Genomic DNA, 21519 nt, shown 5'->3' on the forward strand with positions numbered 1-21519 from the left:
TACCATATATATATGCATATATACATACATATATACATACTTACACATATATATTATATACACACATATATTTCATATATATATATATATGTGTGTATATATTCACATCTGATTGTATACCCATTGAATCAAAGACAAACCAACAGAACGACAAAAGGACTAAAAAAAGACTGTACATATCTACATATCTATCCACAAAAATATTATTTATAATGCCTGTGGAGAGAGACGCTCTCGTACACAAAACAAGAAAACTCCATATATTGAAACTACAGGCCATTCTTCAGACCATAAAAAACATAGAAGATAACAGGATATCAACGTCATCTGTCACCACAGAACAACAATTGTATTTCTAAGCAGAAAATAGCGCACGCCTGAGCACCAGCGCATATACTTCTTGATGCAAGACATACACTTCTCGATTTTAAACACACAATTCTACCTTTCAGATTCACACAAACTGCAATACGGTACACACATCTTGATTTTAGGTAAACACTCCCTGATTAAATACACTTTTATTCACTTAACGTACACGTTCCCTTAATTTGGTATACACTTCCTGAGTTAGGCGCACGTTTTTTAAATACGATACACAATTCTCCGAATCGGTGCTCGATTTTTCATTTTAAATGCAAACTTCTCTGATTGATATGCAAGTGCATAACATGATGTGCAACTTTTTGCTGTACGGAACACACTTGCACCTACCTGACATAGTGGGATGCGCTGATATGCGGCCCATTACCAGTGACTACATTTCCACTCACGAGGCAGTCGACCATGAGCAGATCAATCGAATTGACAAGCTAGATACGACAATAGTGTCAATGCACTGGTGAGAAATACGACAATATAGTCAAGTACTTTGGTGAGAAATACGACAATGAAAACAAGTACATCGGTGAGAAATACAACAATGTAGTTAAGTACATTGGTGAGCAATACGACATTATTGTCAAGTGATTTGGTGAGAAATACGACAATGAAAACAAGTACATCGGTGAAAGATACAACAAAGTAGTTGAGTACATTGGTGAGCAATACGACAATATTGTCAAGTGCTTTGGCGAGGAATACGACAATGAAAACAAGTACATCGGTGAAAAAAAAACAAAGCAGTTAAGTACATTGGTGAGCAATACGACAATATTGTCAAGTGCTTTGGTGAGAAATACGACAATGAAAACAAGTACATCGGTGAGAAATACAACAATACAGTTAAGTACATTGGTGAGATATACGAAAAGAGAGTCAAGTTCTTTGGCGAAAAATACGACAATGGAGACAAGTACATTGGTGAGGAATACGACCTTGGACTCAAGCACATTGGTGAGATATACGACAATAGAGCTAAGTGCATTGGTGAAAAAATACGACAATGAAGTCAAGTACGTTGGTGAGATGTACGACAATAGAGTCAAGAACATAGGTGAATAACACTACAATGGCGAGAAGTACATTGATGAGAAACAATCCGAGCATGGCATTGACTATCACACATTCATAGAATGAAATAGCTGCCATTCCAGCTGGCAAATTAAAATTTTGGAAACGTATTGTAATTTCAATTGAGATGGAACCGAGATACGGCTCGCAAAAACTCACCCCTATATCGAAGGCTGTGTTATCTAATATTGATGTATTCGTCAACTCCAATGTGCCCTATTAGCAAAATCAAGATACACAGCAGTCAGCCCGTGGTGCAGACGCAGGCATGTAATAGAGCGCACCGAGAGATACAACACCTTTGAGCAGACATGTAACTTAAAACCTCCCCATATGTCGAAATTAGGGTTGGCCCCGAAATAGTTTACTTCGCTAAAAATACTCTTGGTAGTGATATTGGAGTGGTAAATTCACCCGTGCTGGATACATTTGTTATTTTAGTACGAGCGACGTTAAGCAAGGTTAAAACATCTGCAAAGTCCGACACACACACACCTGGCCGTGGTTCATAATTGCCGTGACAAATCCTTGCTGGGGCGCTGAGTTCTGCTTCATCACGCTATTACGGACAGTCAATTTGAGACCTAAAACATATATCCACGAGAGTGGAGGAACATCGGCATCGACATAAAACAGTTTAATGGGATGTTACTAGTCATGAAATGTTCTGATTAGGGGTCCGGTGCCTTACACATGCTGTCATTCCCCTATATTGGTTTTAAAGGAAGAAAATATTTCTTTTAGTTTTACTGTCCCCTACAACCAAACTATTTCTACCACTACCACTACCATTACCATTACCACCTTAGCTACAGACATAAATAAGATGCCGTTCGAACTGACTATCGTCCGCATATGAGATGGGCCGGTCAAGGCAGCTACAGCGGGTAGTAGGGACCAGGTTACAACACACTCAGGGGGCCATTATGCGCCGGAAATGGCAACTACAGCTAGAAGTAATACGACAGGACGGTTGCCCGTTGATTTGGTTGTAACCATGTCTTTATTTCCCCGATTGTAGCCGCCGCCGTCACCGTCTGGTTATAACTACAGTATTGACACTCACAGTATAAAACCAAATCCAATGCCGATGGCCGCATGGCACGCGCGATGACAGCCCTGAACCACAGCAGCAAGCACACGCAGCCCCAACAGGTTGAAAATATCAGTAGACAAACAAATATAGCACCTACCAATAGAGTTCACTGCAGCACCGATGGACGCTATATTGGCCTTGAACGTACAAGCCTCCAAATGCCCACCATCCCCTAAGAAGACTGCTCCGCCGGCCGTGGTCGCGACATTGTGACTGAATGTACCAATAGAAATGGTATATGTTTAGAACCGTATGTGACTGCGAACAGCATTGGGCAAAGTGTCAAGAATCGTGTCATATACACAACTATCGGTACGCTCGCTATATTGAGGCATGCAGCAACAAGGATACTAGAATCGGGCCATAAGCTTAAGAAATTGAATGAAAGCCAAAATAATACGATAAACACCTTCAAAATAAATAAAACATGAAAACTCGGCAATAAGCCCGAATTGGAAATTTAGAATGGACCGAAAGACTCACAATAGTGCCGATATACCTGAATGACGTTGCCTGCAGTTCCACGACCTTAGTACTGTACATGGCTCCCCCATCTCTGGCTGTATTGTTGTCGAATGTGCCTCCTACTGTTTCCACAAAACGAGCCCTTATCGCTCCCCCGGATTGGCCGGCAACGTTATTCAGGAACTGACAGTCCTGGGCATAAACCTGTCATGAAAACATGTGTGGGTAAATACATATACAACAAGCACGATCACAAACAGCGCAGACACTATAATACTGAGTGATAACAGAGACCTAACCAGATGATATATATATTAATATACCAGGTATATATATATGTATATACATAAACACACACAAAGCACACACAAAGCACTACCACACCAACAAAAAACACAAACACCCACACTCGCACATACACCCACCCACACCCACACACACTCGCACATACACCCACCCACACCCACACACACTCGCACATACACCCACCCACACCCACACACACGCATATAAATATATATATATATATATGTATATACATATATACATACATACATACATACATACATATATATATATATATATATACATACATACATACATACATACATACATACATACATACATACATACATACATACATACATATATACATACATACATACATGCATAAAGCGTTATATCAAAGGAGACCTCGCCCGCTTCTGCTACCATATAGACGTAAATAGAAATTATGTTATAGCTTGTACTTCTCAAGCGGGCAAGTTGTCTGTATATGGAACATATAATTACCCTATTTTCGCAGAAAACGGCCCCGCCGTCATCCCGAACGCTATTATCAATAAACGTACTTCCTATAACTATAAGCGACCAGAACACGCGTATGGCGCCGCCCAGAACATCCAGATCATTAGTCACGAATGAGATGGTGTTGTTGAAGAAGCCGGTATCATTCACCGATAGGTTGCCAAGATATCTCAGCGCGCCTCCGTATCGAGATGCCGTGTTGTTCATGAAGGTGCAATTCTGGATATCACCATCACCGTAGCTGTACAGATATCCCGATTACGGTATGGGCGTCAGTGATACGGTTTATATAATGTTTGAAAAACGCGAGAACAAATGTTCAACAAACACATCACCTACAAAAAACCAATCGCGCAATTTGGAACTGCGAGCCCAATCTAAAAATAGCCATACCCAAAAATAGCGCCGCCACTTCCCGAATGTACATCGTTATTCAGTCCTTGATCTTGACCAGCGACGTTGAACTCGAATCGAGATCTGGCCACCATGGATACGTCTTTACCTGTACAACAAACAAACATGGCAATCTGTCAGAAAACGAATGTGGGAATTAAAAAAACATGGCATCTGTGGCAAGCGGGTTGTGCTTGTCAATGAAAGATACTCAAAATATACTAAACCCGGCTGGACAATAATAGTCGGTGATGATTGACGAGATAACAGATAATTAGTTTGTAAGGTAAGCTACCATGATATGCGCGACGAAAAATAGATACCCTATATACATGGATATAGTCACATGTTAGTCCACAAATAAACACCGAGTTGACAGATGCACAACGTATGCAACAGGCTATAATAATTCGAGATCTTAAACACCTACGGTATATAACAAACTATAAAATTGCGCAAGAAAAATGAAAATGGATGCTTACCATAGATAACAAAAAAACTATTTTAAGCGGAAGTTTACAAACCAAAATACCATACAGAAATGACTATGATAAAAAAACGAGTTCCCCAATGACCATTGTGTATGGTAAGCTATATGGATATGCGAATTAACAGAATGTTACTGTATGTAATCGGATAGACTGATTGGAGAGTCGGTCAATGGGTACCGTATGATCTACGCGCCAGATATATTGTTACGCCAGTTAACAAATGTTCAGTTGCCGTATTTAACAAGCATTGCGGACTAGTGGGATGAACAATCCGTACCGTATATTGCACCACCGAGTTGTGCGACATTGTGTTCGAATGTCGAGTTGTCCACTTCCATAACACCTTCGGAGAAGCATGCCCCTCCTCGTCCGCCGGCTGCGTTTTCTTGAAATACAGAACTGGTGTACAACCAATACAAAAACATAAACGTATTAGCCAAAAGTATATTCCTCGTTAGCAGAGCGTCGACTTACCTTGTAGTCGGGTATTTCCAACCATGCGATACACAGCAGAACAAGCATACAGTATACAACCGGCGATGAAAAATCCAATCCAAATCCAAATCCAAATCCAAATCCAAATCCCAATACTTACGACAACCCCACATACTTCACAACGGTCATATGGTTTTTGGAATACAGCGCGCCTCCCTGATCCCTGGCCTCGTTGAGATCAAAGGTGCTGTTGAGCACAGTCAGCTTGCCAACGGTATACACAGCCCCGCCATTGCCTCCAGTGGACTGGGAGCACTTGGTGATGTGCACATTCTCGAGAAGAGTCAGTGATGCTGAAGTGGGGAGCAATACCCAGATCCCTTTGTTGCAACCGGTCAGCGTGAGGTCGGCGAACTGTACCCCACCGGTCTCTGTTTAGTTATATTTGGGGAGGATATGTCAATGGTATTAATGATAATTTAACAGTAAGCGTAAAAGTCTTAGGACCGATTATACTGTCACTACAAGGCTGGTTTTTAATATCATATTCTGTGCGCGGCTGCTATAAGATTGTGGAATGTGACGAGACAAGCAGTCACGATCAACGATAGGGATGAAGGTGAATTCGAACAAACAATATACAGTTGTATTTGATTCTACTAGACAGATAGTGACGCAAGACTAACATGAGGCCAAATCCACCATTGAGAAAGACAACACAGTTCACACAAACAGAATATAACATGCTATATATATACATACACATATACATATATATATATATATATATACATATATACATGTATATATATATATATATATATATATATATATATATATTCATTTATACATACATATATATATATATATATATATACACACACACACACACACATATATATATATATATATATATATATATATATATATATGTATATATATATGTATGTCTATGTATGTATGTATGTATGCATGTATGTATGTATGTATGTCTGGATGTATGTATGTATGTCTGTACGTCTATATGTCTATATGCATGCATGCCTGTATGTATGTATGTGTATATATTTATAGTAATACATATACATATACATATATACATTCACAAGTACTTGCCGAGCTGACTATACACTCACCGGCGAATGAATTCTGCCCCATAGTGTTGGAAATGCCACCATAGATGTTGATTCCCGTCTGCCGCGGGCGTCCATCCGACCCCACTTTACCCTCACATGTGACTACGTGACCACAACCAAACACAATGACCTCTAAGGTGGTGGTCTCGAAATTGACCTACAGGAGAACGGATTGGTATTAGATAGGTAATAGTAGGTGTTCACTCGTATACCTGCATAGTAGGTGTTCACTCGTATACCTGCATAGTAGGTGTTCACTCGTTTACCTGCATAGTAGGTGTTCACTTGTATACCTGCATAGTAGGTGTTCACTCGTATACCTGCCGGTCGGTTGAAGCCAGCAGGGTATGTCGATATGCACTTGCTAAGTAAGCATGCCACATTCTAGTTAGACAGCAGATGATCAGGTGCAACATTATATGCGCAGGTTGATTCGTATAAACATTTGAACAAACAAACTACACAGACACCATCGCATAGCATTTCTATGGAATTTCGTCGCACGCCCAGCCCCCCAACTTCCACTCAAATAACGCAAAGAAAAAATAGAATACATGCATACGCGCCATTTGCAAAGCACAAAACACCACACCACACACATTCAACTGCATACAACTAGCCTGCACCCGACATGTGGCGGTAAAATAATGTGAACCGCCACAGAGCGTTGTTTAATACCCTTGCGGCCCAACAGGCGCCCTATTAGAAACATAGATAGACACAGACAGTACAAACTTAGGACTGAAGACATATAAATGGACCACCAGACACACTCGATTGCATATAACAATTCTGCACCCGAGATGTGGCGGTCGAGTGATGTGAACCGTCACAGAGTCTTGTTAAATACCCTTGCGACTTACCAAGCGCCCTAAGAGACACATAGATAGACACAGACAGTACAAACAAAGGACTAAAGGTACGTAGTGGGTCACCACGCACAAGGCACCACCTTACAGTTACCCGTCGTTTAATCCGCAAGTTTGCCAATCTGCGTGTACGTAACACCACATAGCATTGTGTGTAGAACCTCGGCTCACGCCAAGGGACCCAGATACACAGTGTATATCGCAGATGATTGTCCAGATATACTCTAACGTGTCAGAAACCACACGACACCACTACAGGCATCCTTGGTTTCCCACAAGGTTACTACCCACACCTGGCGCATGACGGTCAGATTGATTGCGTTGTAAGTAGAGCGCCATACCCACGCCAACGGTCGTACCTAGACATATAAGATATCCAAGAATGACCTTGACGTGACACAAACCTCATATAGCTACTTCAGGTATACGCCATGTCACATACGACTACCACACACCTGACACCTGACGGGTGACAGTCCAACCACACTATAGGCAGAGCGCAGTTCGCACGTCAAGGGTCCCACTTCAACACATATATACAAAAGACAGGCCAGCTAAGTCTTGACGTGTCACAACAAACCTGACACCACCACAAATATACGACACTACGACGCCCTAAAACAAATACACTCTTTTGAACATACGGCCTCTATTGAGCATACGGCCACCACACCACATCTCGCACCTGACGCGTGACCGTCAAACTGCGATGTTAGTAGCGCGCAGTTCCCACGCTAACGGTTCCAGATGAACATACGAAAACCTGACTATCTAAGCTTCGACGTGTCACAGCTTAAATGACACCACTGGGTACTAACAAACTTCATTCCACATAACACCTGACATGACAGTCATGTTACATTGCTAGTAGTGCGCAGTTGCTGTGGCAAGGTCCCAGATATACATACAAGAGATGACCAAAATAACAGCAACGTATCAGAAAACGTAGGAAAGCATTACATACCTAACATACTCCACTGCACGGTACAGAATAGCACACATTTTAGAATATTACACGAAAGGATAGCACATCTGACGCGTGACGATCCAGTCACGTTGTGAATAGGAGGGCAGTTCCAACCTTATGTCTGCATCTCGTTTGATACTCACTTATAGTATCAGTAATGACTGTCAGCAACAAACCACACGACACCACTACAAACACACTCAAGCTGACGTAGGGGTATATACTCCAACTAAAGGTGTATACATACCCAACCCCACAAAGAGGAATATAATACTCAGTCTGACATAGTGAAACGTACGTGATCTACCACTGAGAACCATTTGCATTCAAACAAATACACCTGTCGTGTGATGGTCAGATTGCGTTGTAAGTAGAGGGCAGTTCCGGGCGCATCGTTGCTTCTGAGCTGGTACTCGGTTATCGCATCAGTGAGTGACTGTAAGCAGGCGACATCCCCATCGGTGTCGGGTGGCGGTACTATACATGCTGCAAAATCACTGGACAGTGCACAGTGAGAGGGATCGTATTGTACTTGCGCAAACACACAAGAGATGGCGAGTAGAAGTATACTCAGTAGCGTATTAAATATGCACAGAAATGCCGCTTTGGTTGAGAAGGAGGTAGGCATTGTGGTGTATTAATATGTGCATTTAGAGGGGATTTTCAGTAAACCAGCGGTAGATTCACTTAGATACCGTAGTTGGTGTTGGGTATGACATTCTTGATCGTTTGCATATATCTGGCAGCTCATATGTGTGAAGTACTTACGCGTGCTTTGATATGCGTCGAACAATCAATGTTTACACATTCTCGTCGTTCAATCAAACTAAAAACCAGGCGAACACGTTCAGCACATCGGCAGTACAACACAGTCTTCTTAGTTATAACTATACGACCCTCGAACGTAACTACATAAATACATGTGTGGGTTGGCTACGCATACCAATGCAGGTAATACTTCGTCCAATAATACGAAAACACAAATACATACTCTCCGTAAAATAAAGTAATCTGATAGTTCATATTTATTGTACTATTTATCGCCATATTCCACGCAAAATCATCGCTTTTTTTTCTTGAAATGAAACCGCAGCCTGCGCAGGTAGGTGCTTAGGCTGACCTCATTACGTGTTACGTTAAAAAATTTGAAGAAACAATACATTTTACGTATACGTTAAACGTCTATTTATATATCAATTATGTATGCCCAATGAGGGTACAGTTTTTTGGGACTGAGAGGCAGAGTATATATCAGTCCTACGGTCTTGTCAAATAAGTCGCGTTCTTTCTAGCCCATTTTACGTTTTGTTATAATATATATATCGATTACAGCATATATCTAAATTTTATACGTTAACGTTTAGCGTATGCCCTTGAACTCCATAACCGTACCAAGTTTAGGTTTAGGGTACATATTAAATGTTAAAAAAATTATGAGCCATATTATATATATGGAAATCGATACTACATATGTCAGACTGTCACTCGGACTATCCATACTCAATGCTTTTTGAGTTGTTACCTCTAAAGTCATATACTATAGTAATTTAGCTAAATACCCATTGCGCCGACAGAACAGTTCTGAAGGGTTAAGGTGTAAAGCTGTAAAGAAGGTGATCAAGGTAGAGAATATGTATTAAGACCTCGGTTGTGTGCTACGCACAGGTGTTATACACAGGTCAACATAAAAAACCCATACTTTGCCATCATAAATAGTTAGAAACACCAACTGCAGAAGCATGTCGAAACGTGCACACAGAGGATCGCTGGCCGATGGTCTGGTTTTGAATCAATCGCTAGAAAACCGTGGCATCCACTTAGGTCCCGAGTACTTCGATAAAGCCGCAACACAAGCCGAGTTTCAAGTGAGTGTGTAGGATTGTCTGTTTTGTCTGGCGACTGAATGTACATGTATTGCTGTGTTTTGTGTTTGTGTTTTGACCAATTGAGCCAACTTTTTTCATTTTTTTCTTTAGCAAATGATCTAATAACGGGTGTACCTTCCAATAGGTTTCAGGAGAATGTGTACCGACATCTGTTCGTTATGATTGAAAGATTTTGGAAATAAGTAGTAGGGTTGTTAATTGTAGCTATAGAGCCGCTGGGTCTTGTAGTTCATTGTTGTTTAAACCAGAGTAAATGTACCATTGTACACTCCTCCTAATCTATAGTCGAGTTTCAGGCGAGTGTGTCTGAATCTTGGTTGTATATGGAGGGTGAACGTAGTTGTTTTGTAGCTCTTGAGTCGTTGACCATATGCTGATTGTATTTCCTTATCACATGATATCTACTTCTTCTATCCATACCTGAAGGGTACTGTATTCCTATAATCGAATAATCTCACCATTGGGTCTTGTCTTTCAATGACTTTCCTTTTCAAATGATCTCATACGCCTTTCTATTTAGTTCTTGCCTGAAGGTACCGTATTCTCATATCATATAATCTTATACACACCATTTGGTCTTGTCTTTCAATGACATTCCTTTTAAAATGATCTCATACGCCTTTCTATTTAGTTCTTGCCTGAAGGTACCGTATTCTCATATCATATAATCTTATACACACTTCTTCTTTTCTATTGTTCTTTAAAGGTATTGTGTGATACTGTTCGTAAAGAGTACGGCACCAGTTGCCTCTGGCGATATATCTACGAGTGGTGTTTGTGCTCAGAATACATCTCTGAAGAGCGTCTATCTTACAATATTGTATACAAACCGTCTACCGTAAATGATTTTGGAGTCCCACTGCAAGTCACCATCAACCGATCAAAGCCAGAGATTGTGGCTGGACAGAAAAGGTATGTGCTTCGCAGTCTGTGATATATTATAGCCGTGTATCTGTGGCGTTTACCTTCTTTTTATTCTGTGCCATTTACCATATTTTTGAGTGTGGACTGGTTTAAATTGTCCCGCATGTTTACGTTTAAATTGTCCCATATGTTTATCATTGCCTAGCTGTGCAAAAGACAATCGAGATGTAGCATTTCTGTTCCATCATCCGACTCGTTGTGTCCTGTTGATAGTTGAATGTAGTCATTAACTATGTATAACTGAGTGGTTACAACTAAATACACCACTCCGCCATCCGTTCCGGTTCTTTTACCCATCCAACCATCGTATGGTGGTAATCACAAAATAGTGTAGAAAACGATATCTATGTTTATCGGATCTAGCCTGCGTCATCCCATATCCACAATGCGTGCGCTCTAAGGCGTCTGGCGTTCAGTAGGCCAATTGTATCGAGAATTTCGCATTGCCTTCTCACTACCATAATCTCTAGTGGTGTATAGCCTACTATCAGCGTATATCTGATCCACCTTGCTTTGTCTCTGCCCGCACAGCGTATCTTCCCTAGCACCCGGTGCTCAGTGTGTCATCTGTTTCGAGAATGTCGCATCTGCCGGCAAACCAGGCCTGAGGGCCTACGAGTTTGTTCTCAATGGCCGCAGCTTCTTCGTTCAGTACCCCCCGTACCCTTACTGCGACGGTCATGCTGTTGTGATTGAACGCGAGCACACGGCCCAGATTATTACGAGGTATGTGGCGCTTGAGTCAGTTTAGTAGCTGTTGTCAAGCTCGATTGGGTTGTTGTATCGTGCAAAGGGGATGGGTGTGGTCGGCTGCGGTTGACTAATTGGACGGTGTGAGCTATAATATAATACCTCTCACAATCCGAGAAGCCTGCGATGTCTGTGCCACAAGTGATTAACGGTAGCCTGTGAAAAATAACACAGGAACACGGTCGATGATCTTCTGGACTTCGCCACCAATTTCGAGCACTTGTGTATCAGCTCAAACACTGACAAGAGTGGTACGGGAGCCTCCATTCTGCAACATAGGTGAGTGGGATGAAAGGGTGTTCTTTGTTTCTAGGTTAGAGTGTGCTATTCCGAATATCGATGTAATATTCATGTGATACTGGCAGGTATAATCACAAGATAGACATACGGCGTGATGCACATCCCGGTTTCAACGGAAACCACGCATTGCTGATATAATAAACCAAGTGTCTGGTACGAATTTTCCACCATTTCCGATATCTTATACAGATTAATACTGGATAGGCCATACCACGTATCAGACAAGAAAAGCCCACCTGTCCTCGCAACTTCTGCTGTTCACCTCTCGTTGCATTCATACGGGTGATGACAGACACTACCTAGTATCGGGCAAGACAATTCCACCAATACTCGAATCGTATAACATTTACTTTTAATTGCATTCATCCAATTAACGATATACACTATCAAGTATCAAGCCAAACAATTCCACCAATGCTCGTATCTTATACCGTTTTCTTTTAACTATATTCATCCGGGTGACGATAGACACTATCAGGTGTCAGGCAAGACAATTCCACCAATGCTCGTATCTTATACCGTTTTCTTTTAATTATATTCATCCGGGTGACGATAGACACTATCCGGTGTCAGGCAAGACAATTCCACCAATACTCGCATCTTATACCGTTTACCCTTAGAAGACAACTCCACTAATACTCGCATCTTATACCGTTTACCCTTGATTATATTCATCCGGGTGACGATAGACACTATCAAGTATCAGGTAAGACAATTTCACCAATACCCGCATCTTATACCGTTTTCTTATAATTACATTCATCCGGGTGGCGATAGACACTATCAAGTATCAGGCATGAGGTTACCTCTCTTCTCTGCAGTGAGTGCCGCAGACGCGCAACCAATGCAGTACGGTGCCGCCTCTGTATCTGTTCTCCACTATCCAGTTGTAGCCATACGCATTGAGGGCACGGATACTGGCACGATTGCCAAGGTATGTTGTACTTATGTCCGACGGAGTCACGGTTATTGCTATACTTGTGAATGCGTTTCTGCTTATATAAATGAGTTTCTGTTTATTTGACCTCGTGTGTTTGACAAGTCGTTGTCTTAGCTGCTATTTATTGGGCATAACCCTTTCACAGAACTCATGCATATCATTTATCGCCATTCCCCGATATTTTAGGCGGCCACGCGCATCCTGGACATCTGGCGAAGTGAAGAGTTCTGTGCCGCCGAGGGCTTCGAAGTGGATCAGCAGACCATGAGCTTCTCCGCACTGCACGAGTACGGTAATTTCATACTGATCATGGTACCCAGAACCACGACCGCGCAGACCAACCCCCACAACCACTGTATCAAGCACGAGTTCGTGGGCATCCTCGAGATGGCTGGGTATGCCGTGCTGCCGGCGCGTCTCCACGATGAACTGGCCAAACTCGAAGGAGTTTTGGAGAACAACAGCGACCCGGCTCAGTTACCGGCAGACTTGACCTCGTTCGCCCCCTTTGTGGACGATTGCTGGACCAAGATAGAAGGTACGCCTGTCGAAGGTGTGGTTGTATGCAATGCAATTTAAATAGATACCTCTGGGGTGCTGTCGGCGTGTCTGATCTTCGAAGTTGAATATATTTGGGATGTGTTTTACATACTAAGATGTTCTTGTTTCGATTTTCTTCTCGCAGATAAAGATCCGCACAGTAGGATGGAAGCAGCTCTGAATGCCGCCTTCGCAAACATTATACGAGAAAACTCGCCATACGACAGCACCGATAAAACTAAAACCATGCGATTAGTCAACAAGGCACTAGAGCACTAGCAGTCCGATTATAGCAAATTGAGAGGGGGGTAAGGATAGTTGAAGTCAATAAACGCTTGATTTTGATTTACTTTGTTGTACCAAAACTGCGTTGGGTAGAGAACCATCGTACAACAATATCTGTACCAAGCTTATCCCGAGAGATAGCGAGAGAGATCTGTTCAACAGCACTGCGAAAGCAAAAATAAGCCGTCAGGCAGCACGGCTATAGGTCCTCAATAATCCGGTCCCAAAAGATTAGTACGACCATCGGTAAGCCCGACTTGATGTCGAGGCAGACTGCGTCCTTCCCAGGCAAATCTCGAAATTTAAGCCATATCAAATTCATTCGCACGACGTAGAATTGCACCGAAATGGTTGTGCATGTGCTGATGGCTGGACCTCCTCTAGAACACGGCAAATAACCCTTTTTATTTTGTGGTTTGGTTCACACAAGTGTTGCATAATAGACCATCAGACTATTATGTATGTGTTAAACATGCCTGACTAGCTGTCGAGCCAAACTAAATCCACTCAAGCATACCTAGAATTAAACGCTATCCAATCCATTAGAACGGAATAATGGCGCCGCAAATTTTTTGCTCGTGAAGATAATGCGATACCTCTGCAGTGTTATCTGCCAACGTTTTAGCCAGCTCAGCAGCAAATTCAAAGCACGCAGCCTCCTCTGCTAAATACGAGTCGGGTGCTCTAGTCACAAAGATATATATATATATATATATATACATATCTCCTCTGCTTGATACGAGTCGGGTGCGCTAGTCACAAAGAGATTTTATATATATATATATATACATTTTATGTATATATATATATACATTTTATGTATATATATAATATACATATATATAAATATTATATACATAAAATATGTAAATAAATACATATATATATACATATACATATACATATATATAAATATATTAAGAATAGGCAAAGCCATACGCTTGCATCAATCAAGTCGAACAATACAGACAAGGATTGTGCGTATATCAGGTGCAAGAAAGTGCAAAAACGCATTTCGCGTGCATACATACGACTGCGTGAGTAACTAACACATATATTTAGATTCCACATCGATCTGTATATCCGCCATGTTCAGATATGTGTAAATCTAAGTAGCTATGTCAGCTAAACGGGCTCGCGCTTGGATATGTTATAGCATACACCAACTAGTAGTTCAAACTTTCAACTCCGTCGTCGTTCTAGGTGGCACTGAGTGACTTGCACGTTCAATATGAACATAGAATATTTGCAAACACACACTTCCTAGTATAAACATAAACCGCGTACATGCATTCCTTGCATATATATATTCATACACAAACTGCGACACCCGTAATATATCACTATAATGAATTTTTACATTATGGTGAACATGTTACCTAAACGAGTTGGCGCGACTATGGCGTGAGCTACCTAAACGAGTTCGCACGACTATGTTGAATAATTCTCGCCTTCCACCTCCTTCCGTACTGAAGCTCGTGCGAGCACAACCGCACTCTGTAGCCTCTCGGCAAACACATAAACAGGGTAATTGGGATATGCATTCGATTTCTACAAGGCAATATCTATCTATGTGGCCATACGCTACGCTAGATGAATACAAGGTCGTACGAATGTTTCGACTGTGCTATAGTACCGTTCTGCGAGTGCATCTCTGTATATTTACCACCGACCACATAATTTGAATCTCAACTACTATTGAATTGACTTTGTAACGTTACGCCTGTCATGAAGCCGTATTTAAATATATGATTTTCAGATATTTTTCAAAGATCGGTGTCAGGATATAAACATTGATTCGTCCTCTAGAATGCGTCGACACGTTTGCATCGAAATCCATAAACATGCACCTAGTGTTTTAACATATATCAACTGTACAATTTGGAAAAGTCGGCAAAGAAGGATGTAAGAGCACTTTATTGCAACACATACGTAAACGTAGTACCGTACAGTCCTCAGCCAATCAGCATTGGAAAGACATTACTGGGCATGGAGCGTTGAAGAATGAACCCGTTGACATCAAGTCGCAGGTTATATCCAATTTATAGGTTCAACTTGCTGCGTCTCCAGTGACGTCTCTTGGAGTTGTATCTAAACAAAGCAAATGGTATATACTATTTATTAATGGCGTTTAAACAAGTAATATATTTCAGGTTGGCGTTGTATCAGCAATACGCGTTAAATCAAGCTATATCTTTATGAATGTATCAACTCAAAACTCGCACAATTCAAACAGTAGATACATACCGGATGGTGTTGCCAGTCTTCATACGAATCCAGTTGGGCAGAGGTCGGTTCTGCTTGGCGGCCTTCGCGAGGCGCGTCTTGATGATGGTGGTTTTGTGCGACGGCTATATACGAGGTACATAATTTATAAACGAGTTAATGGCCATAAATAGTAAATTCTGTAAGCATGGCTCGCTCGACGTAATTCAAACTTAAACATAGATGTTTGCACACGTCATATTTCGGGACGTTTCGTACTTAATCACGAGATTCCGCTCAGAATGAACCCATCTGAACGAATAAGCAAAAATTTAGATTCTATGCAGAGGCTCTGTACATATACATATATATCAGGAATTGGGCACATCGCGTGATCAAACACGACGCGAGATGTATAATATACCCTGATTGCAATACTGTGTGTACATTATATGAACTTTTGGCGCATGTTCGTATTCAACAGTTGAGTACGGTTGAGGCTCTTATTGTTTTGAGCAACTCGCATCTGAACATTCGACGACCGAGGTTACGATGGTCTCACCGCCTTGTCTGCCTATTTATGTATAGTGCTAATAGTTGCGAATGTAATATACGACATACAGACACCTACGAAGTCCCATACTCTTAAGAGTGTATGTACAGCTTTTTTCTAGTGCTGATGTGGAATACTGACAGATGTGATCAGTCAGTTTGAGAGGTAGGTATACAGCAGATGCGAGCTTATATGGGCCTTATTCTATTAGCGTATGCACAGTGTTGATTGTTTTAATAGATGTTAATGCATAGAGGCATGCTACGGACAGCATACGCTAACGTAGCTCTAACAGTAACTCTTTCAGCCTTACCATTTTGTCTGGCAATAAGTTGACAGGCTGAAAAGGAGCAGCTCGTAAGTTACTTGAGATATTATATAACTGTGAATTCACATGGCCCGTCGTCTATTTCGAGCATTTCGATGATGATCAAGAGACGGTGGCCAAATGTCCTCCGAATCTGATTTCTATTCCACCAATATTGGAATACTCCTCCTCTATTGTCCAGTACGACCTGAAAATCACCACGTGCACAAAGTCTGTTGAAAATAGGGCCTATTATGTCCCAGACAGAGGCTTTTTCGAGAGAGTGCATTGTCAATAAATGGCTCATGACCTATAGGCGCGAGCCCGTTATTATAAAGAGGTAACCTGTCCCGTTCAGATTTTTCGGATGAATATAATTTCACATATTTATGCTCCTGAAATCTGAAATATTTAAAATAAATATTTAAACTTCGATCCAAATTAAATTTAGGATTTTCATGCTAGCTTTAGGGTTTAAATTTTATGGTATTGTTTTGTACCAATTTCTCTATATTATTTCGAGCCAAAAATTGGCAGGCGTCAGCCCAACGGTCCATGCAGTAGGAATGGAGTAGGTACTAGAAAAACATCAAAGAAAAAATGGGGGGGGGTGATCACTTGTGGGGTATACTTTAATCCACGAGTCCTGATACAACGCAAAGTGCAATATCGTATTGAAATACTCGTGCCTTGACTTACTGCCAGTTCTTTTTCATCCATCTAAAAGCAGACTAGCAAGATGGTATGTTAAGTCGCGTTTTATCAATGTTTGAGCAAGCAGGTAGCGAGGCATGTAGTGATGTAAGCAAATTACCAGAAAGAAAGGGCGAGTCAGAGAGGCACGTCAATCAGTACAACAGCAGATACTATCTCAGAGCATAACTCCTGAGATTTTCAGCCATCTACGAAGACTTCGAACAATGGTCATCAAAGGAAGTCGATTAGCGAAAGTGTTATATATTGCTGATACCTAACAAGAAAAATATACCACGATTGCAGTGTATCAACTAGTAGATATACTGTGTTCGGTGCTCAAAACACGTGCCCGAAGAGGCTAATATCTGCATCCATGACCCCTCAGCCTGAATATTGAAGTGTGATAAGATTTTGTATATTGCCTGGCGTGCAGGTACCAATATGTTACTGTGAAGATAACCATTCAGACCACAATATGCACAATTCATAACATCCTAAATTGCCGCACGCATCCAACTCACTTCACAGGCTAAACGTACTAAAAAAGTTGGAGTTGTCGGTAAGTACGGCACCCGATATGGTTCTTCTCTGCGTAAGCAAGTGAAGAAGATCGAGATTACCCAGCACGGCAAATACACTTGCCAGTTCTGCGGTAAGGACTCTGTCAAGCGCACAGCCGTCGGCATCTGGAACTGCAAGTCTTGTCGCAAGACCATCTCCGGTGGTGCTTGGGTTGTCAGGTAATATATCTATATATACGTATTGGAAAAGCATATATACACAATATATACACACATGTTTTATCAATTGACACCGCCCTTTGAATATATTTTTCGTGCGGCTTGGTTGCGATGATGAGACACAGAATCTACTGTAACAAACATGATGAGACACTTTACATGCACCACCAGCTTAGCAATCACTATCGCAATGATGAAACCTATATCGATTTCTTTTCAGAGTACACACATTATACCACTTGCTTATTCATTATATGTTTACTTCCATACATAGCACGGCCACCGCCGCCACAGTCCGCTCATCAGTGCGTCGTCTGCGTGATATGGCCGAGCTATAAATAAAACTCAGGTATTTTTGTCGCATCATCGAATCTTTGATCGTTTTTATGTACACCACGATGATGAGATGCAGAATCTTCTAGAATCAAATCATGTAGAGATACTTTACATGCACCACCAGCTTAGTGGCTCCAAATTGTATAGCTGTACACAGTTGTTGTATCTGACTTGGTATTCATCCTACCATTCTCTCGTTTGTTTATTCCTGGCAGCTTTTAGATACCTGCGTCTTCCTTTAATTTCGGTTGAGCTGAAGTGCTGACAGGCATTATTTGATCGTTCTTTTGCTGTGTCTATTATCTTAAAAGTGTTTTGCTCATATATATGTGCAAGGGGGCTCTGGAAATGCTAAGTGTATAGATGGAAGAAGTCCTCAAGGGGAAGTTTGGTTTGGAGGGTTGTGTATAGAAAGGGATAATGCATGTACATGCTTAAGCTGTTATTTTCACGTGGGTGTTCATTTTCGATTGTCTCTAGTATGTTATATACGAACACAAATCGTATATCCGATGTGAATTAAATAGTAATTTGCTTGCCAGTGCACACACAAATATTGTGTGTGCTATAAGAAATCGTATTTCAACATGTAAGAACAGTTCTACTGGGGAGACGAGTTCTGGCCGCCGTAGTTAGCCAGTTTTTTTAATGGCTACATACTCAGCTGGTTACGGGGCTTTCTTGAGGTATGTGTGTGTGTTTCAATCTTGCTATGCTGATTTCTAGTTGCAATGATGAGACACAGAATCTTCTGCGAAAAAAATATGTTGAGATACTTTACATGCACCACCAGCTTAGCGACAGTGTATTGTTTTATCGTATGTTTTAATATTATACGTAGAATCTGATGTGTATTTTCCATTATCTGTCACAGATGAAGGTTGCGTGCGGCGTGAAGAAAATCGAAACGAGGTATGTGTATTGAACTGTTTTTTAGGTTTGACGTTTGTTTGCGATGATGAGAAGCAGAATCTTCTGTACAAACATGATGAGACACTTTACATGCACCACCAGCTTAGCAACAGTGCCTCGAGTTCGCTCATCTTGTGCCAATTTTCTAAGCTTACAATATACATTCTATTATTAATGCAGGTGAGTCGGCTCTCGTGTCGATATTCTGGTAAGCACATAGTGCGTGGATTACTATCCGCCGGTAACTTTCCTTTCCGGTTAAAGTATATGGTACCATGTAGAAAAGGGCCGGCTCGGGTTGAAATGGCTTTTTTCAATGTACAGTATAATTCAGACCTTCAGGTTAGCTGTGATGAACAATCGAAGCATCTCTTCGCATTAAATGACGACGAATGAACACATCTGACTTATGAGGTGATTTTACGTTTTGAGAATATATACGCAAATATTCGTTGTTGAGATGGAGCTCTGTGCTCTACGAGTAGTAGTCGATCGTCTATAATATGCTGAACATAGGGAAGGTGTTCAGCGGTAGGTTTTGGGCATGCACATGCAGTATCTTTTAGCGTTAGAGAACTCGTCTACATACGTCTGCACTTCACCTTATTGAAATCTCAAATAAAGTATTGCTATAGATATGCCGTGACTGTGTAAAGTTGAATGACGACAGTATCATCATGCCTGCGATATTGTCCTTACGCAGTATTGCCAAAGCTTGGGAGCGCTAGTAGTGGTATCATCTATATTTACACTTCGAAGTATTCTCACCGTATATCTAAATCAAACTTAGTTGATATTGACAAATTTTTGAACACAGCAACGTCCTAAAAATTATACATTGATTTTATTCACACCACGGAAGCTCAGCCAAATGTATGTGTGCAAGGGCTGAAAGTCTTGCAATCGGTATTTCATTGCCAGGGGTTATTGGGGAAGTGGCCTATTTACGACGACTCTGTGAATTGACTACTAACTAGTATTTGACTCCAGCTGCAACGGCTGATACCTCTAAAAACTAATACAATGGGTGAGTTACTTGTCCTATGATATTGAGAGCTCTCATGCCTCGGGCACACGTCGCCGATTTCAATCCGTTTCAAGCATCGGCGATGCACATGCTACCTCGTTCCTTGCTGTGATAACGAGCACATCCTAGAGTTTTAGTCACTATCAGCCGCCCATGCATCTGTGAACCGGCGTGTGTGTGTTGTCTATCAACCGCAGTTTGCCTGCTATCCCATTTCAAAGCACAGCATGTTGATTACAACTCGTCCTTGACTTGTCCGTCGTCTGCGCCTTCTTCACTTTCGCTCAGAGGCTCTTCTTCCTCACTGACCATTTCTTCCTCCTGAGGGACAGATTTCTGCGCGAACGTATGAACAAATAGGTCGAAAAAGTCATTTCCAAAGCTGAATTCTGAGGCTGGTGCATTGTACCAATTAAGATTGAACATCAAGGCTTAAAAAAAACTCGTGTTTAAAAAAATGCACCTGTGATAGCTTGTCACCCAGTCTTTCGATCTCCAATAGAGTAATTTCGAAGACCAAGTCAGAATTGCCGGGGATTTTTGACGGCGAACCACGCTCTCCGTATCCTAATGCTGCTGGAACTTTGAGCTTGCGATCCTCCCCTATACACATACCAAGCACGCCCTTATCCCAACCAGCTATCACGTGCCCTCTGTACAGAAGTAAATAGTTGTAAATACATCAGTGATAGATATTTTACCGAGATACCCATTGATCCGCTATGGCCACATACAATTTTGAGTGTGAATACAGATACTGCGATTGTAGATATGCATGTACGACAAATGCAGCATCCTATAAAGCGGGAAATTGCTATCACGAATAATGAATCGCGAGAATTAAACCTGAAAATATCACACTATTGACATGTATGTGCATAACACATGTATATATATATATATATATATATATATATATATATAGTATATATATATATTATTATTATTATTATTATATATAATATATATATATATATATATATATATTATATGTCGTGTGTGTGTGT

At 41.2% G+C, this 21519-nt stretch overlaps 5 protein-coding genes across 5 annotated transcripts in view; 2 read left to right on the plus strand and 3 right to left on the minus strand.

Moving 5' to 3' along the window:
* Positions 1-710: 710 nt before the first annotated feature.
* Positions 711-9099, minus strand: SARC_01746 (hypothetical protein; the record flags this gene model as incomplete). Its single annotated transcript, XM_014304514.1, has 11 exons — positions 8452-9099; positions 6276-6432; positions 5315-5570; positions 4982-5103; positions 4214-4322; positions 3806-4061; positions 3048-3217; positions 2646-2761; positions 1948-2036; positions 1612-1668; positions 711-812 (listed from the first exon to the last, which is right to left on the minus strand). The coding sequence occupies exons 1-11, from the start codon at positions 8737-8739 to the stop codon at positions 711-713; spliced, it is 1722 nt and encodes a 573-aa protein (XP_014159989.1). The 5' UTR covers positions 8740-9099.
* A 498-nt stretch (positions 9100-9597) lies between these two features.
* Positions 9598-13787, plus strand: SARC_01747 (hypothetical protein). The gene is made up of 7 exons (XM_014304515.1): positions 9598-9976; positions 10704-10909; positions 11453-11647; positions 11846-11950; positions 12749-12905; positions 13098-13449; positions 13597-13787. Exons 1-7 carry the CDS (start codon positions 9851-9853, stop codon positions 13728-13730), a joined length of 1275 nt encoding a protein of 424 aa, XP_014159990.1. The 5' UTR covers positions 9598-9850; the 3' UTR covers positions 13731-13787.
* Positions 13788-14278: 491 nt separating this feature from the next.
* On the minus strand, positions 14279-16810 carry SARC_01748 (hypothetical protein; the record flags this gene model as incomplete). The annotated part of the gene is made up of 3 exons (XM_014304516.1): positions 14279-14420; positions 15984-16087; positions 16808-16810. The coding sequence occupies 3 exons, from the start codon at positions 16808-16810 to the stop codon at positions 14279-14281; spliced, it is 249 nt and encodes an 82-aa protein (XP_014159991.1).
* A 659-nt stretch (positions 16811-17469) lies between these two features.
* SARC_01749 (60S ribosomal protein L37a) lies at positions 17470-19886 on the plus strand. Its single transcript, XM_014304517.1, has 6 exons — positions 17470-17543; positions 18026-18237; positions 18512-18586; positions 18789-19259; positions 19448-19485; positions 19666-19886. The coding sequence occupies exons 1-3, from the start codon at positions 17541-17543 to the stop codon at positions 18573-18575; spliced, it is 279 nt and encodes a 92-aa protein (XP_014159992.1). The 5' UTR covers positions 17470-17540; the 3' UTR covers positions 18576-18586; positions 18789-19259; positions 19448-19485; positions 19666-19886.
* Positions 19887-20746: 860 nt separating this feature from the next.
* SARC_01750 (hypothetical protein) overlaps positions 20747-21519 on the minus strand; it is a gene marked incomplete at both ends in the record, with an annotated part of 2891 nt that continues 2118 nt past the window's right edge. Inside the window, 2 exons of the mRNA XM_014304518.1 lie at positions 20747-20848; positions 20976-21165. Coding sequence (XP_014159993.1) covers positions 20747-20848; positions 20976-21165 — 292 coding nt within the window. The remainder of the gene's footprint in view (positions 20849-20975; positions 21166-21519) is intronic.

This window comes from Sphaeroforma arctica (assembly GCF_001186125.1).
Source record: "Sphaeroforma arctica JP610 unplaced genomic scaffold supercont1.72, whole genome shotgun sequence".
NCBI lineage: Eukaryota > Ichthyosporea > Ichthyophonida > Sphaeroforma > Sphaeroforma arctica.